This window comes from Sander lucioperca, chromosome 22 (assembly GCF_008315115.2).
Source record: "Sander lucioperca isolate FBNREF2018 chromosome 22, SLUC_FBN_1.2, whole genome shotgun sequence".
Classification (NCBI taxonomy): Eukaryota; Metazoa; Chordata; class Actinopteri; order Perciformes; family Percidae; genus Sander; species Sander lucioperca.
The window spans coordinates 27,700,098-27,718,694 of record NC_050194.1 but is presented as its reverse complement, the minus strand read 5'-3'; the positions used below and the strand labels follow the sequence as shown (position 1 = coordinate 27,718,694).

Here is an 18,597-nt window from a genome sequence, read left to right as displayed (position 1 = left end):
TCATGTCCGGTGTTATTGAATTTCCTTTCTGGTTAGCTGATTGGATCCTTATCTACTCATTGTCCTTCAAATGCACAGCTGACTGACTGTGAGCAGGTCTCAGTGACTCAGGAGTCTCTGTGAATTACTCTTTGAACAAAAGAGTAGGAGTCTTGATCAGTTAGGAGCTACTTTTAGCCTCCAGATCATTTGTGAATGCGGCCCCTGGTTTTGAATGCTTTCTGTTCATTTGTAGTCATTCTTACTATAGATTTTTTGTATTTTTAGGTATACTGGAGGTGCTTCACTGTGTTCTGGTGGAGAGCCCTGAGGCACTCAACATAATCAAAGAGGGACACATCAAATCCATTATATCTTTGCTGGACAAGCATGGACGCAACTACAAGGTACAGGCACTTACTTTATTCTTATAGGTATACATGGACAGTATGTCTTTATATAAAACAAAGGTTTTACACATGTACAAGCTTCCATTATACACCTTGAAATCAGTTAGAAAAGTTATGTGCAAACAATCCACATGGAAAACTGATTTAAAACCTCCCTCAAAACTCACCTATTCCTAAAGGCCTACCCCATATAACTCCACTCTCCATCAAATCCATGGATAGATTGCGTTCTTTTAATTCTCTATCTCAATTTTTAAATGTTTGTTTTAATTATATTTGCCTTTTTTGCTTGTTCTAACTGTAAGGTGACCTTGACTGCTATGAAAGGCGCCCATAAATTAAATGTATTATTATTATTTTTATGGATATTTGTGTGTGGTGTGAATCTGTGGGCGGGACCTGAAGCTGAGTGCCAGAAGCAGGGCTTTAAATATTAAGACACTTTTTCTCAACTTAACTTTGTTTTAAATTCCTTAAGTGGAATACATTTTAACAAAATTCCTGAAGGGGACTCACTGAGAAGGGTAGATAACACCAAGATATTTCTCAAGGCAAAGAAAAAAAAAAAAGAGCTGATGCCTGTCCAATCAAATCTATCAAGAATCCTGCAGTTCTGTGTGTGTGTGTGTGTGTGTGTGTGTGTGTGTGTGTGTGTGTGTTTTCATACTGTAACAATAATATATTTACAACACTGACATTATCTGGCATGTGTGTACTCTCTAGGTTCTAGATGTGTTGTGTTCACTGTGTGTGTGTCACGGCGTGGCAGTGCGCTCCAACCAGCACCTCATCTGTGACAACCTGCTGCCAGGAAGAGATCTGTTACTGCAGACCCGCCTGATCAACCACGTAAGCAGGTATACACACACACACACACACGCACACGCACACGCACAAACACACACACACACACACACACACACACACCACACACCACACACCTTGTGCGCAGACACAGACACTTGATTTAATTAGTGGTGTTCACAGAACTGAGAAATTACAGTACATTAAATGTAATGGCAAATATTGTGATTTTAAGATTGGGCTGTACTGAATAGTTTAAAGATTCAAAGCTTTATCCTAAATCAACATTTGATCGACAGTTTTATTTTATTTTGCATGTCTATTTATTCTGTTTAAACCCGGTATTTCTTCACGGTTGCAGATAAAGACTAGGCTACACTAATATTATTAGTAATATACTATTTGTAGAACAAGATTCTAGTAGTTGCTGCGCAGGGTTGTGTTGGAATTTTTCAGTTTACATTTCCAATAACTCCAGAGCGTTGTAAACACACTAAAAAATGGTATGCTGCCCACTGCCCACTGCTCCTATGTATAGGATGTATAGTATAGGATAGCCAGCAGCTACGTTGACACGAATTTGCCAGATATGTGGCAAGCTAAGATGAACAGTAACGCTGCGGATCCACTTTTGCGACACGACTGAAGCGTGTTGCGTCCATTTTCGCTACTCAGAACTAAAGTTTCCTGAGCATTTTTGTAGTAGGACGTCTAAAACAAAGGACCCGCGAGAGACTTCCCCCAATCTCCCCTGTGCTCTACTTCTACTGGATAGTCGCATCACGTTCAATGGATTAATTTGCATAAAGATGGGCATCGGCCAGCTTTTTGACGCGCAGCATTTTTTCAAATGCAGCGCCGCCTTCCGGGATGCTTTGCAGGCGTGTTAAAGTCGCTTGACGTCACCCATAGGAATAAAGTGGAGCGCAGCACGACAGAAATGTTGCACGGCCAGGTGGATCTGCATGGGACTACATTCAGACAGCTTTCATTTTAGCTTGTCACAACTCGCTAAGTATTGGCTTTTTACTCGCAAAGGTTTTATTGCACTTACTCACAGTAACAAGCGTAGTTGTCTTCTACTCGAGCTATCTTCACTTTACTTCACCGTCTCCGCCGTGGCCGGTCCAATCTGCTGTCCGCTGACTTCACTCAATGTGTGTGTGTGTGTGTGTGTGTGTGTGTGTGTGTGTGTGTGTGTGTGTGTGTGTGTGTGTGTGTGTGTGCTCAGCCCTGACACAGAGCAGGGGAGAGGCTGCAGCCTACCAAAGTTTTAGCCCAGTGGCCATCTAAAAAGGACAGCAGATTTTTTGTTTGCTGTGTAAAATCACCTCTTTTGGTGTGTGTAGATCGATCCTGTGTACTGTTTACCTGTCTTATATTGAGAGCTTGTTAATGTTTTCATTCATCTGTTGGTTTAACGGTTTGTCTGTGAAGGACAGAAACGGCCTGAATAATATCGTTTCTCAAAATCATCAAAATCATTGGAGCCCATCAGAGTGACTTAAACTCTCTCTGGGAGAAATGTGTTCTCAAAAGGCAAAACGTATTATTAATCATGACCATATTTTGTCCAGTGAGTTTACACTAATGCCTTCAGGACGCGCCATCTGCTGCCTCCCGGAAAGACTAACCGTTACTCCAAATCATTCATTCCCTCTGCAGTTAAGCTGCTGAATGCAGAGTAGCTGTCTTGAATGACATGTATTTTGCACAAACCTCATGCACAAATGTATTGCAATGTGCAATACATTTGTCACTTTATCAATTTTATTTTTTTATTTTGTCTCTTTTTATTGCACTTTATCGTCTTCATTCAGTTCTTATTTCATTTTTTTTTTCTTGTTGTATATTTCTGGATCTCGCACTTTCCCATATGCCTTTTTATTGTGCCACCTCTGTCGTTGATGACTGGCCGTATGAATGTGTATTTGTATTTTCGGTGGACTGTAGAAACTGAATTTCCCTTCGGGGATAAATAAAGCTATCTGTATTTTTCTTATTCGTCGCGTTTTCAGGCAGTCTTTTGTGATATGTTTATCACCGATGATAATATCTCAATGATGATGAAAAAAACATTTATTGTCAGCACTAAATTACAGTATGTCATTTCAAAGGGCTTAACAAAGAAAACAGGCTGGGAATTCTCAAAGATTAGCCGCTAGATATCGGAATCTGGATGAAATGTATGATTAGTACTGGTAAATATGACTTTATGAAGCCGCTGCATGCACATGCCCATGCTCATTTATATAACCACAATAACAGGAAAACTATTTCGGCTCTAATAATACTGTAGTAAATTTGTTAAGTCGTTGTAAAATAAAAAAGATAAAATTGATTTAATAAAACAATTCTTTGAATTGAGGATTTTGTTTGAGGATTGTTTATTTTTTATTTTTAGGGTGATGACTTCAAAGCTTCATTCGAAAACCTCAATAGAAGCTTCAAATGTGGAAAAAAAAGTCTTTCAAAGTTCAGAATGCACAGAAGTCATTCTTTTTTTTATTATTATTATTATTTTTTGGGCTTTTCTGCCTTTATTTGACAGGACAGCTAGGTGAGAAAGAGGAGATAGAGGGGGGGGGGAGACATGCAGGAAATCATCACAGGTCAGATTCAAACCCTGGACCTCTGCGTCGAGGCATAAACCTCTAACTATATGTGCGCCTGCTCTACCCACTGAGCCAACCCGGCCATGAAGTTGTCATTCTAACCCACTGAAAATCTATTTTCAGATAGATGATTGACAGTCTCTCCTCTGCTTCATCTTCCCGACAGTATGCGTCCCAACATCTTCCTGGGCGTCAGTGACGGCTCTGCTCAGTACAGAAAGTGGTACTACGAGTTGATCGTGGATCAGGCGCTGCCGTTCGTCACAGCAGAGGCTTCTCACCTCAGGGTGGGCTGGGCCAACACCAATGGCTACGCACCTTACCCCAGCGGGGGCGAGGGGTGGGGGGGCAATGGGGTGGGTGATGACCTCTACTCCTATGGCTTTGATGGGCTCCATCTCTGGTCAGGTGAGGTGTGTGTGTGTGTGTGTGTGTGTGTGTGTGTGTGTGTGTGTGTGTTGAGATGATGTTAATAAAACTAGGTACGACTGGTTCTATATTATATATAATGTTATCTAAATGGTATGTGTACATCTTAAGATAGGACAAGTTACTTTACACATTTTCAAATAATTAGACAACATATCCTTTTAAAACCATTCGCTGTAACGTGACTGTGTCCATGTTCAGATACCGTTCGCAGCTATTGGCCATATCCTGACTCCTCCGGTCTGATGCAGTTTCCTGTCTTTTCTCAGTGCTTATGCTGAGCGATCGCCCCCGAAGTACAAAAATAATTAATTAACACACATCTTAGAATCTACGTGTGAATTTTCTTTTTTAATTTTGTCTAATTAGTATACGAAAGGGACTTTGATGAAACAAAGCAGTAAGAACGCTTGGGCGACGGTATCACTTTACATTCAAAGTGGAAATGAAGGAGCTTTTACTGCATCATTTGGAGTTGTTGAAGCACGTCTTTTATTGTGAAGAATGGTCATAGACCGGTTATCGGCCCTGGCCGATAATTAAAAAGTGTTCTACTTTGGCTCGGCTACGGCTCTGTGTCTGTCCCTCTGCTTTGGTTTCACTCACCACTGAGTCTGACTTAATGTCCCCCCCCCCCACAACACTATCTGACTCTCTCATACTGTGGATTATGTTGAATGCTTTTAAACAAAGCAAAATCTTAATTTTGACTTAAAGATTTTCATTTTCACTGTAAATGCATATCGGTTCCAAATATCAGTTATCGGTTTCATTGACTACTAATAATCGGTGTTGGCCTTGAAAAACCAGTATGGGTCGATCCCTGGTGAAGAACAGAAGTACGGTCCGGATGTGTTGACAGCACCGATGTGGATTTGGGTGATTTGTTATTGCAGACATTTCAAAAGTTCAACTCAAGCCAAACTGAAACTCTGTCCTCACTGTGCAGGCTGCATTGCACGGACTGTTAGCTCACCCAATCAGCATCTTCTGAGAGCAGAGGATGTGGTGAGCTGCTGCCTGGACCTCAGCGTGCCCAGTATCTCCTTCAGGATCAACGGCCAGCCGGTTCAAGGCATGTTTGAGAACTTCAACTCTGACGGCCTCTTCTTTCCTGTGGCCAGCTTCTCTGCAGGAGTCAAGTCAGTGCTTTACTGAAAACAGTTCACACCCTGTCTGCCCCCTTCATGTCAGAGAAACCTTGAGTATATTTTATCTCACCATCAAACATATAACCATAAAAGTTTATAAAAGGCAGAGCAGAGAGTCACCTTTACATGACAGTATATAATAACAACCAGCTGCAACCTCTTTGGCCAGATGTAAAATGAAAAAGCTTATTTCTTGCTAAAATACACAGGATGCTATTTCCCTCCACCTACAGTAGAATAACACTTCATTGTATATTGATTTGAATATGTACTGTACATCTTTGTAGAACACTTTTCAGAATGAAAGTTCAGTGTTCCACAATTAGAGATAACATATTTTACAATACTTATTGAACATCTGGATACAAGCAAGCCTGCAAAATTAAAAAAGCAACAGTAATTATACAGTCGAATAAAGATTAGAATTAGTAAGAATAAAAGATATGGACTTCTAAAGGACACTTCTTGAACTTCCAAACACCAAAATAAAATGCATTTGTTTATTATTTACAAATATATATATATATATATATATATATATATATATATATATATATATATATATATATATATATATATATATATATATATATATATAACTTTTACCTGTATAACTCTACTTGCTGAAATCTGACCAGCTATACTGACAAACAATGTCTAATGCCATTTAATTAACAAACTGGGTTTGGTGGTGGTACAGACTTGTTTCCTTTGATGTTCAGGAAAGGACATAAGTATTTTTCCATGTTGAAATCATACCCTCTAAACCATAATGTCTCCTATTGATTCCTCCTCCTGTCACCTGTCACACTGCAGGGTGCGTTTCCTCCTCGGGGGTCGTCATGGGGAGTTTAAGTTCCTCCCTCCTCCAGGTTACGCCCCTTGCTATGAGGCGGTGTTGCCCAGGGAGAAGCTGAAGCTGGAGGCCAGTCAGGACCAGACTGCAGCCAGAGACCTGCTGGGACCCACCATCACCTTGAGCCAGGCAGCATTCACCCCCACACCTGTGGACACCAGCCAGGTACAGACCACTGCCAGTGTTATTACCATCATACAGGATTGTGCTATATTGTATAAATAGGACATTTTTTAAATAAATAATCCTATGAATAAATAGAGAAACAATATATAATCTAACAATGAAATAAATCAATACATTTTTAATTACTTTGTATTTCATTACTATGACATGTTATTTCATCCTGCTTCATGAGCTTATTTAGCTTTATTTATCAACAGTTTTAAATGCTAAATGTCCTTTTCCAAAATCTGTTTTGATGCCACTTTCCCAATGAATGTTTTATTTCATACCAATCATGATAGTCTCTTTCTGTGGAGCAAAACAAACCAGACTGTGGGCCCTATCTTGTACCCAGCGCAATTGACTTTGTACACAGACGCATTTATCATTCCTATTTTGCACCCGACCCACAGCGGACTTTTCCCTCCTCAGACTCACGTCGGTAAATTAGGGAATGAACTTGCGCTCCCGGGGGAGCTTCAGCAAAAAGAGGAGGCGTGTTCCGGCGCAAACGTTCCCTGGTATTTTGCAGTTTCAGAAAACAGTTCCGCCACAGACCAGGAACAACCTAGTCTAAGTCCTAAGTCAGTGGCACGTTATTCAGATGCTATTTTAAGGGCGCATGCTTGGCCGTAATGTAGAGTGTGCACACCGCGCATGCACTTTGCTTCTCTCATCTCACGGACCCAGCAGTTCCCATTTTTGCAAACCATACATAAATACAAGGAAAAATATGACCTTGTTTTACACAACATTTCCATGAATCATGGATGTGTTGATGACATAAATGAGGAAATATTAGAGGACTTAAGGAGATGTGATGTTGAACTGCATGTGCCGATGCCACTTAACCCAAATGCCCCAGCAGCAGCACGGGAGAGGAGAGACAGAAGAGCTGCATCGTCTATAGTGAGGTAATCTCGGTAAAAATATCACCATAACCTCACCATGGAACAAACGCGCCTGCTTTTAAAGGGAATGTGAGATAACGCTCTGATTGGTTTATTGCACGTAACGCCCAAACCACCCCTATGAGTAATGTAGCTACTTCAGACCAACCCATTTTAGATTTGCGTCGGGCACAAGAGTCATTTATCCCACTGGTATAATAGCAACAGCACCCGAGATCCACCCACAAAGCTACTTGTGTTTAGCGTTTGATACTTGCGTTTCAAATTGTTAAAATAGGGCCCTGAAGCAGAAGAGCAATGTCCGAAATGATCGTTCATTTTTGTTTTGTGTGTGTGTGTGTGTGTGTGTGTGTAGATTGTGCTGCCACCTCACTTGGAGAGGATCAGGGAGAAGCTTGCAGAAAACATCCATGAACTGTGGGTGATGAACAAGATAGAACTGGGCTGGACCTACGGTGCTGTGAGTATCAGACAAACAGCTCAATATTGTACTTGAATTTTGATTGATTATAAGCCCCTTTCACACATGTTTCTCTTTACATAATCTGATGACAATTTAGCATGTTTGTCTCATGTTTGAATAGGCGCCCGAGTCACTTTTATGTAAAAGTCATCGCAGGTCACTTTCAACTCTGAATTGAATGCCGACAGATGAATGTAAAGGCTTAAAAGCTTATAAGTTAAACAAAATGTGCATGATCTCATTAGTGAGATTCTTCACAGATCAGTCATACATTTTCCTGTTTACCGTTCTTGCAAATGAGGTTAAAAAATGTGTACTGTACAATCACAGTAATAATCAGACCAGCTGTCTCCCTCCTTATATTATAGACTTTTATGCCAGCTTTGATGGATGAATAAAATAATGTCTAGCATCTTTACATGCAGCATGTGACTCAAACAAGTCCTGTCATTTAATTATTGGTCACTGCTAGACCACATAAAGTAGACTGCATAATTCTAATATGATTAAAAATTATTTTAAATCATATCGTTAAACTTTTCAACACATGCTGTTTGCCAACAGCGACATCGCACCAGCTGCCAAACGTGGCTCTTTCTGTAAATGTGCTGTAATGTCTGAATGAAATGGCAGAACTGAGCAGCCTACTTAGCTACACATATTAAAAGGGGCTTGGCAATTCAATTCAATTTTATTTATAGTGTCAAATCACAACAGTAGTTATCTCAGGACACTTAACAAATAGAGTAGGTCTAGACCACACTCTATAATTTACAAAGACCCAACAATTTCCCACGAGCAAGCATTTGGTGCGACAGTGGCGATGAAAAACGTCCTTTTTACAGACAGGAACCTTGGACAGAGCCAGGCTCTAGCCGTCTTAGATGCGTCTCGTACAGTCAGTGACAACAGAAACCTAACCTCCCCGTCCTGACGTGGGGCGACACCACCTTTTTAGAATCACCACAGTTGCCTCTGTGAGATTCTGTTCATTTTCATTATCTACCACTGCAGATGTTCAACACCACCCCCCCAACAGACGGAGGCTGAATGGTAGTTGGCAGAGCTTCAACCTAACCTAGTCTTTTAACCCAAGGCCATTACATCTTTCTATAAATACAGAGTTTTACGTGCTCTGCAGTCATATCGAATTCTAGTCAGTCATTCATATCCACTTTAGTGGCTCATTCAGTGCAAAGCCCAAGTAACCAGGAGGGTCCTCACTTGTTGCCCAGCTGGAAAATGGGCCTGGGACTTCTTGCACTACATTCAGATATAGTCTCGCATTGCCAGACCCCTGTCCACAGCGCTGCGGATGAAGGTCTGGCTAGTCCACACAGCATTCCAGGATGGGAGAAAAAGTGCTCTGGTTTATTGGCATTTCTCTAAACCAATCACAATCGTCATGGGCGGTGCTAAACGCCAGACGGAGCCACGGTGCCTCTGCAAAAAATAGCCTCAGGAAGGAACTTGTTTTGGTGTTTTTGAGTTGTACAACAGAAAACTCAGATTGGACAGATAGTCTAGCTAGCTGTCTGGATTTACCCTGCAGAGATCTGAGGAGCAGTTAACCATAGTCCTCAGAAATCCACCAGAGTTTAGAACGCCAACACAAAGAAAGAGGAAGGTAACGGACATCCGGCCAAAAATAGGCACATCCGGCGGAACCTCCGGCGGCACCACAACAATCCGTAAATGAAACATCGTCGATATAGACTAATTCAGATATTACACATCACATCCCAAACAGCCAGTGATACCTGTTCAAGAGCAGAGCTCTAAAAAATGGAAGTTACACTGATGTAACTCCAGTTCTATAACTTCATGCGTCCATGTGTCCCAGGGTTCTCTGTTTGCTGACATCGAAGGGTGCCAAGCAACAGACTCCCTTACTGTCCTAACCTTTGCTTTGTTATGTGTGGCTGTGTGTTTCAGGTGCGAGATGATAACAAGCGGCAACACCCCTGTCTGGTGGAGTTCTCCAAGCTTCCTGAACAAGAAAGAAGCTACAACTTACAGATGTCTCTGGAGACTCTCAAGTAATGCATCAGTGCAGTGAGCAACATAAGATATGACATTTAGATCCAATATTTATCTGTGACACCATTAATCCCTGATGACACGATCTGTTCATACTGTAAACCCAAAGATTCCTTCTATAGACTAGGCAGTTAACTCACTAAGTACGCTTCCAAGCAGTATAGACCCAATCAGAATGTTTGTTTACAAAAACTTCTGGGTCGAAAACTGCTGCGTCCCGTACATACAATGTAACGGCTCTGAGCAAACGGGGACGGCGAACAACTGGATATACTCTCATCTCCTTCAACTAAAATGCACGTTTGATGCTTTCATACAGTATGTCAACACTTTCACTAACATTAGCTTGGAGAGCTAATTTACCTGTTTGGCCACAGACTAAAGAAAATGACACCGACCAGCAATGAGATAACGCTAGATTTGATTTATCCAAGATGCTAGCAAAGCAACACAGTAGAGAAAATAAGCACAGCAGAAATGTGAGATAGGTCAGACCTCTGTGTTAAACTATATATCTTTAAATGTTACAGTTATGGCTGAAAATGACAACATCAATAAACAAGTTTGACAATATCACATATCTCCGTAAATCAAGTCATTTGTCTACCCAGATGTGATTTTTGTGTTAGTCACGGTGATTCGGTCCATAAAGGAGTATGGTTAGTGGTAATGTGTTTGGATCATTATCAAACACCTGAACACTAAATTACATGTTTGACCATGTGTGTGTTTGTGTGTGTTGCAGAACTCTCCTGGCGTTGGGTTGCCATGTTGGCCTAGCAGATGAACACGCTGTAGAGAAAGTCAAGAGCATGAAACTGTCACCAACGTAAGTCACCTCCACCAAAAAAAAGTAATGCCACAAGTCAACAGGGACATGATGCAGAATGATACTTACATGATGTAATGATCCAATGATGGGGACAATGGGACAGTTAATGAAATGATTAATAGGGCAGAACAAAAAGGATATTTGGATGATGAGATCACCAGAGGCTTTTAGACAACAGTCCATAAAGGTTGAGCAGATGGCTAGCTAAAGATTCCCTGATTCAACTCTATCTGTGCAGCTATGAGTTGTCCGGTGGTTATAAGCCTGCTCCTCTGGACCTGAGTCACATCAAACTGACCTCCACCCAGGAAGCCATGGTGGACAAACTGGCTGAGAACGCACACAACGTCTGGGCAAGGGATCGCATCCGCCAGGGCTGGACCTATGGCATCCAACAGGTAGGAGAGACTGTTGGTAAATACTGGGCACTGTGTGTGGGTTTGTTTATGTGTTGAGACAGAGAGGGATGACTTTGTATTTCCTGTATCTAGGGCTGGGTACCGAATTCCATACTGTTTAGACACCGACCGATTTGCCTCTAAAGTATCGAGTATCGAAAAATGCCCAATTTCAGTACCTAAGGAGTAGGGATGCACCGAACCCAGAGTTCGGGTTCGGCCGAACTTTGTGCTTTTTGACGGAGTTTGGGTACTGTCGAACTTTAGAATTTTTTTTCCCACCAAACCGAACGCTACCAAAGAGAAGTAACAAGAGGCGAAACTCGAGAAAAAGAGGCAAACGTTGTGTTGAGTTTCTGCTCTTGTCAAAGAGTATAGAAGTAACAAGAGGCGGAACTCAATAGAACGTTCCATTGCAACAAACGCACCCATGACCGAGCTGCAGCTCCGCCATCTTGGACTGAACGCTCTTGCTACTTCTATACTCTTTGTAGAGTTACGCTTGCACTACGCGCGCTACGCTGGTCGACGTAATGATGGCGCATTAGGTGGAGCGTTCAATGCAGTAGGCTGTGAGAAAGTGAAAATGGAACTCGTGAGCAGAAAAAGTGTAGTTTGGCAGTACTTTCAGTCAAAAGAAGGCTATTCAAGTCCAGCTACATGTTCAGTTTGCAATGCTGATTTGTCTCGTGGTGGCGAGGACCCTAAACTATACACAACATCACCGCTGTTAAGACATTTGCGTATGAGTTGTGCATGAAGGAATCTACAGACAGCAGCCAAAATGCAGCAACTTCAGGTAAGGAAAGACAGTCACAGCTAAAAACTTTGCTGTTCTCTTGGCAAATGAGTCTCCCCTACAGTGGGAGCGGAGCAGAGCGACTGCTGCTCGTTAGCTAACACTAGCTTTCTAATTACACCCACCCAACATGTCTTCATCATACACTGGTTAGCGAACATTTGCAAAACAAAATTGTCACTCAGCTGGCGATAGTGATGTGCTTTCCTAAGATGTGAAAAGAGCATGTGAATTCAACATTAAGTTGTTACATTTAACTATTTTAGAGGCTGTGGACGTTGTTTACTTCATTAATGTGTTTACTGTGTTAATGGACTGAGGATCAGAATCAGAATCACAAAAGCTTTATTGCCAAGTACGTTTTTAACACTTACAAGGAATTTGTTTTGGTGTTGTTGGTGCATGTCACACATTCTCTAAATATAATATAAACAATATAAGTAAAGTATAAGTGTATGTACACAGTATAGAGTATGTATTAAATTAAAAATAAAATATTAAAAATAAAATAAAAGATGGGATTAGAGTTCGGTTCGGTGTTCGGCAGAATCTTAACCAGTGGGTTCGGTATTTGGTCGAACCCCAAAAATCTGGGTTCGGTGCATCCCTACTAAGGAGTAAATTTCATAAGAGTCAGCGAGCCAAGATCTAATAATGCTGTTGATTGGCTTTCTTAACGTTACACGTCATACCGGCAGGCAGGAAAAACTCTACTTGATGCACAGAGACGGGACTCATGTAGTAGGACTTGAAAAAAAAAATAAAAAGATTAGTGCTGTAATGTAAATTCTTTTTGTTGGTAAAAAAATTTGAATTTTTTTTCCTAAAAAAATATCATTTAGGAACCGGTATTGAAGTCCCGGTAGCGGGAATCAAACATTTTTGAACGATACCTAGCCCTACCTGTATCTCTGAATGTCAATTGTTGAGGGGCAGTTGGATGACTGGTCTGCTCCACAGATGTACACACATCAGGATGGCAGCTGTGTCCGATTGGTTACTGTCATTCAATCCCTATCTGTCCTGTGTATGTTTTTTTGTTGTTGGTGCCCAATTCACAGAGGGACACTCTGACAAAAACACCTACAGCTACTGTATTGGGCCAATCACAGCCATGCCATCTTGGTGGGGAGGAATCCTGAGTCTAAATAGTCAAACTAAACGTAGGTTCCCTGTTTTTCCTTCAGCGGCAATATCACCATTTGGTAGTTCTGAGTGGCTCATGGATAATGCTGAAGATACAACGCTTTCCCCAACTCAACCAGTTGGCTGACTAGAACCAATGGTTATCTCCAAGCACAAAGAAAACAAATCTTTTTTTTTCCGTTTGTTTGCTGCTCCACTGAGCTATAGGGGTTGAACGTGTCTTGCTCAGTGATGGTAATGAAGAACGGGCAGGCACTACTGTTTCACTTTCCCCACCCAGCACTGCATTCCTATAAAGAAATTGGTTATTTAGTTTATATTCTTCTGGCTTCTTTCTCTTCTGAGGACGTGAAGAGTCGTAGAAACCCTCGTCTGGTCCCCTACATTCTGCTGGATGAGAGAACCAAGAAGTCCAACAAAGACAGTCTGAGAGAGGCCGTGAGGACTCTGCTGGGATATGGATACAACCTGGAAGCTCCTGACCAGGACCATGGTACAATACATACCCTTCATTGCAGCATTCATTCATTCAATTACTTGTCTTTTTTAGGAATATTTGTACATTTTGTATGATAATTGTTGGGGGAAAAAATGACAACCCTCATTAAACTGAAGTACAACATGTGATGGTAAGATGTTATCGGTTCCATGATAATGAACCCATAACCCCCCTCTCTCCCTCCCTGCCTTCTTCTCATCCAGCAGCTCAATCTGACCCTAGCAACATATCTACTGAGAGGTTCCGCATTTTCAGAGCAGAAAAAACCTACTGTGTTAACGCAGGGAAGTGGTACTTTGAGCTGGAGGTAAGAAGAGACATGATGAGAGATATGATAATGCTCTGAAATATACACTACTGTTCAAAAGTTTGGAATCTCCAGCCACAAAAGCTCGATTGGCTACAGTCAGATGGCTGACAGATCTACTCTATGTTTAAATGGTCTTTCATTCTTTCAGGTTGCAGAAAGTCCTTTTTTTTAAATAGATATTATTTTGTATGAAGGGTTTGTTTTGTACATGAAGAACAAAATGCTGTACAATGGTTTAACCAGACAGGAGACAAATATCCCTCTGAGCACTAGTTGAATAGCAATAGAAGAAACCAGCAGTCATTGGTAAAAGAAACTGGAAGCTTAGCATCAAAATGTGTGCAGATTTAAAGAGGAACAGGTTTCACAAGCACATGTTTCATTGTCAAGTGCACAATAATGCAGCCTATAACAAGCAGGAATGAACAGGCAACATATTGCTTTAGCAAAGCTCTTCTTCAAACTTCACAATAGAAACAGAAGGTTAGTCTGGAGTTAGCACTTATGGAATATCAGGTGAACATGCTATAGACTGACAAAGTATAAACCTCTTCAATCTAACCACTGAGTAGACTGCAGAGGGCCCAAAGTATTTAGAGCCCAATTGCACCGTTGTGGTTCAGTAATGATCGAGGGTCACTTATGCATTTCTGGACTTGAAAACAAATTCTCCCCCGTCATGCAACACTGTGGGGACATCGACTAAATGGAAGTTTGAATCATTTAATTCTTCTTCTTTTGGGGCCAGAACTATTTCACATCTAAATTAATACATTTGGTGTCTGAATTATACTGTTTTTTTCTCTGTTCAAATTGTTATTTTTGAAAAAAAGAAGAAAAAAACATAAATGTTAACAGGTGATTCCAAAAGGTTGAAAGGTAGTGTGTAGTAAGATATTGACTATTAAGAAGTATTTAGCTTAACCAAGGACCCTTCACAATCCCTATTCTGATCGAAAGTTTACTGGGTACACGTGCAGCTATGGCCAAGTTATCACACTGAGCTATTGCTGTTTTTTTTTTTTTTACTGTTCCTAAACTGGATATCACCCGGTTCCTGCTTCTCCTCCAGGTATTGACTGCAGGAGAGATGAGGGTGGGCTGGGCCAGGCCAGGATGCCTCCCAGACCAGGAGCTGGGATCAGATGACCAGGCTTTTGTCTTTGATGGCTTCAAGGTGGCTGGATTTTTATTTGCTCTACACATTCCATTTGTTCAGTTTCTTGGCACTGCAGGAGAAGCAATTTTTTATTTTTTATTTTATTTTTTTTTTTATTAGTCCAAATGAGTCATAAAATGTGGAAATGTCTTTTTTCTTAGGTCCAGCGCTGGCACCAGGGTAATGAGCACTTTGGGCGTGCCTGGCAGACAGGGGACGTGGTGGGCTGCATGGTGGATCTCAACGAACAAACCATGATGTTCACACTTAATGGAGAAGTGCTGCTGGATGACTCGGGATCTGAGCTGGCCTTTAAGGACTTTGAAGTTGGTGAAGGTGAGTGCTGCGTCATTGACCACACACACACACACACACACACACACACACACACACACACACACACAACATTACAAGGTGTCCGCAGGGTCTAAAAAAAGTATTAGTAGTTGATAAATCAATTTAGTGAAAATGAAGGCCCTTAAAAATGATTAAATGTGCAATATGTAATACTGACAGCTAGTGTTTAAAATAGTTACTGCAGTACAAATTCAAAATACTGGAGAGAGTCGTCTCCCCCGCCCCCTCCTCCCCAGACTCAAAGTTTACAGAGGTTGCCAGGCTGAGACCGCAGCATCCACAACAATGTTACTAGATGCTTGTCTCACATAGCCAGACATTACTCCACAGCACAGCGGAGTAGCTAACGTTAGATGCTGGCTATATTGACATCTACTCTATTGTCATAGAAGCCCATGCTCACGTGGAGCTCTGTACCCAACTGACAGAGACACTTTCTCGGCTTTAAATTACTGCAACAACCTTTCAAACACCACTACCTCGCCGTCCTCTCTACCTGACTGACAGACACACTTTCTCTGCTTAAAATTACGGCAAGAACCGCTAAAAACACCACTACTTTGCCGTGCTCTACACCCGACTGACAGATGCACTTTCTCTGCTTAAAATTACAGCAGGAACCGCTAATAGCACTGTATAGTAAACAATACAGTAAATATATTACATATTGCACCTTTAAAGTTTGAAACACTATTTTCCGAGGTATTACATTTTGTATCTTGTTTTAAAAATGTATATTTTATCCAAAGAGGTTGTATGTATGATTCTGTGTAGTTTATTTGTGTCATCCAGCTGGATTTGACGTCATCTGAAAAGGATAACTGTTAGCGTGCTCACTGACTCCTGCTGCTTCGTATCATTAGCATCACCTAGCTAATGGGGAAATGTAAGTTTTCGCACAAATGCTTGGACGACAAGGAGTTTGAACCATGGCTGAGCCCCGTCTCTGAAAATAACTGCAAGGCTTAACAATAGAAATAGAATGACAGTAAAATGGACATTGAACTGTTTGCCATGGTCATTTGACTAGTTCAAAACAAAATGGCGCTCAACACTGTGCATTAGAGCTGTCAGTCTTCCTCTATAATACCATTTCAATTCCATTTGTTATTTTTTTAAATATTCAGATAATATTTGAATATTTAATGCTCATATGCAGCCTGTTATAAATATGTACCACACTACTCAGGCTTATGCATTGTCAATGCCACTATAAGCATGTGGTTGTTGTTATACGTTCGGTCCACCAGAAGGACTTCCGACATCAGCCTGGCCTTGAAGGAGACCTACGTCATGGCGCATTGCATTTCTTTTCCACCACGAGCACACAGCGACAAACTCAAAACAGAGAACTCTGTAATGAAGCATTATCTAACAAGTGTAGTGAAGCAGCTCTGTTGTAAAGGCTAACGGTGCTTGGTTATAGGCCTGCAGAGATGCGTCGATGACGTCGACGCATCGACGTCAAAATTACGTCGACGTCGTATTTTTGCGTCGACGCTTCGCCACACACATATGTGGGAGACCAAAACATTGCAGGAAACAGCAACCTCCTCACAGAATTCCCAACAAAGCCCTGCAAAAAGCCCCATGAAAAGAAGAAGTCCTAAAAAAACAGCTCGTCCTTAATCATCGAGGGTATGGGAATACTTAAAATATAGTCCCAAGTACTAACATTAGCTAAATTAATTTCATGTTTGTGTAGTGTGTTGTGTAGCCTGCGCACTTAGGTGGTGCTAGCTAACTATCTTAGCTCTCCGTGCAGTTTGTTCGTGCTAGGTTAGTAGCTAACGTTAACGTTAGCTAGCTACTGGCGCCTAGGCAGCTGTGTTTAGCTAACGTTAGTTATCATCTAATGTTGGCTTGAATGGTAGCTAGCTTACAGCTGCAGAACACAGCTATCTATAGTAGCTAACGTTAGCTAACGTGAACGTTAGCTACTAACCTAGCACGAACAAACTGCACAGAGAGCTAAGATGCGTTGGTTAGCCTAGCACCACCAAAGTGCACAGCTGCATTAGCATGTAAACCTACAGAATAGCAGTTAAGAGAGTCAGTTTGATTATGCATCAGGTTTTATGTTGGGACTGTTATGTTGTGTTAAACAATCCAAGGAATGTCTGTACTGTGCACTGCACAGTGTTTTTCCTTTTTTGCACTACGACTTGATTTTTTTGAACAAGAGAGTTATGTTGGTACTGTAAAAGAGTAAACAGGCTGGCCTTTCATTTTGTATAACAGTAAAATAATTATTTTATTTTGTGTAAAGCAGAAGATTTTTTGCTGTGCAAAATTGTTTAATAAAATATATTATTAAGAATTTTTTGGTATTTATTTGAGATACATTATGGTTTTTATTAATCGAGCAACAGAAAAATAATCGTTATATTAATCGTCCAATTAGTCGTTAGATTAGTCGACTAATCGATAAAATAATCGCCCGATTAATCGTTTAATAAATAATCGTTTACCCCCAGCTCTACTTGGTTAGCACAATGACATCATGTTAGAAAGCACAGCCAAAACGATTTCTCATAAACTAAGTAAGACTAACAATAGTGTTAGCGACAATGCTAACAGCATTTATAACTAGCTAAGCCAAACTGTGCTGTCACTACTATTTTTTTTTTTCTTGCACGTTACTGAGAATACAGCTATTAGAAGGTAATATATGAAGTCGAAGCTAAGTCTGACAGCTGTAGTGAAGCTAACATTAACTTTAGCTGTCTCCATGAACCTCTCCTGGAACCATCACCTTATCGTGGTGGAGAGGTTTGTGTGTCCCTATGAACCTGAGGGCTGTGTTGTCTGGAGCTTTGTGCTCCTGGTAGGGTCTCCCAAGGCAAAGTGGTCTCAGGTGAGGGGCCAGACAAAGAATGGTTCAAAAACCCTATGAGTGACCGAGGAAGAGATGGAGTGACCCTGCCCGGAGGAAGCCCGGGGCCCCCATCTGGAGCCAGGCCCAGATGGAGGGCTCGTCAGCGAGCGTCTGGTGGCCGGGTTTGCCACGGAGCCCGGCCGGGCATAGCCCGAAAAAGCTACATGGCATCCATCTCTCCATCCCATGGGCCCACCACCTGTGGGAGGAACCGCTGGGGTCGGGTGCGCTGCCACATGGGTGGCAGTGAAGGTCAGGGGCCTCGACGGACCAGACCCGGGCAGCAGACGCTGGCTCTGGGGACGTGGAATGTCACCTCTCTGTGGGGGAAGGAGCTGGAACTGGTGCGGGAGGTGGAGCGCTACCGGTTAGATCTGGTGGGGCTTACCTCTACAC

At 41.6% G+C, this 18,597-nt stretch overlaps 1 protein-coding gene across 10 annotated transcripts in view; it reads left to right on the top strand.

The window, feature by feature from the left end:
• Positions 1-18,597, top strand: part of ryr2a (ryanodine receptor 2a (cardiac)) — a 239,497-nt gene that overhangs the window by 99,963 nt on the left and 120,937 nt on the right. For 6 of the 10 annotated variants that reach the window (XM_031323970.2, XM_031323967.2, XM_035997754.1 and 3 more), the window contains 13 exons: positions 268-386; positions 1,113-1,246; positions 3,975-4,216; positions 5,187-5,379; positions 6,205-6,409; positions 7,676-7,780; positions 9,719-9,822; positions 10,569-10,652; positions 10,894-11,053; positions 13,344-13,491; positions 13,701-13,804; positions 14,880-14,984; positions 15,128-15,302. In XM_031323970.2, coding sequence (XP_031179830.1) covers positions 268-386; positions 1,113-1,246; positions 3,975-4,216; positions 5,187-5,379; positions 6,205-6,409; positions 7,676-7,780; positions 9,719-9,822; positions 10,569-10,652; positions 10,894-11,053; positions 13,344-13,491; positions 13,701-13,804; positions 14,880-14,984; positions 15,128-15,302 — 1,878 coding nt within the window. The remainder of the gene's footprint in view (positions 1-267; positions 387-1,112; positions 1,247-3,974; positions 4,217-5,186; positions 5,380-6,204; positions 6,410-7,675; positions 7,781-9,718; positions 9,823-10,568; positions 10,653-10,893; positions 11,054-13,343; positions 13,492-13,700; positions 13,805-14,879; positions 14,985-15,127; positions 15,303-18,597) is intronic. The other 4 variants (XM_031323968.2, XM_035997758.1, XM_035997753.1 and 1 more) reach the window with 1 other exon arrangement.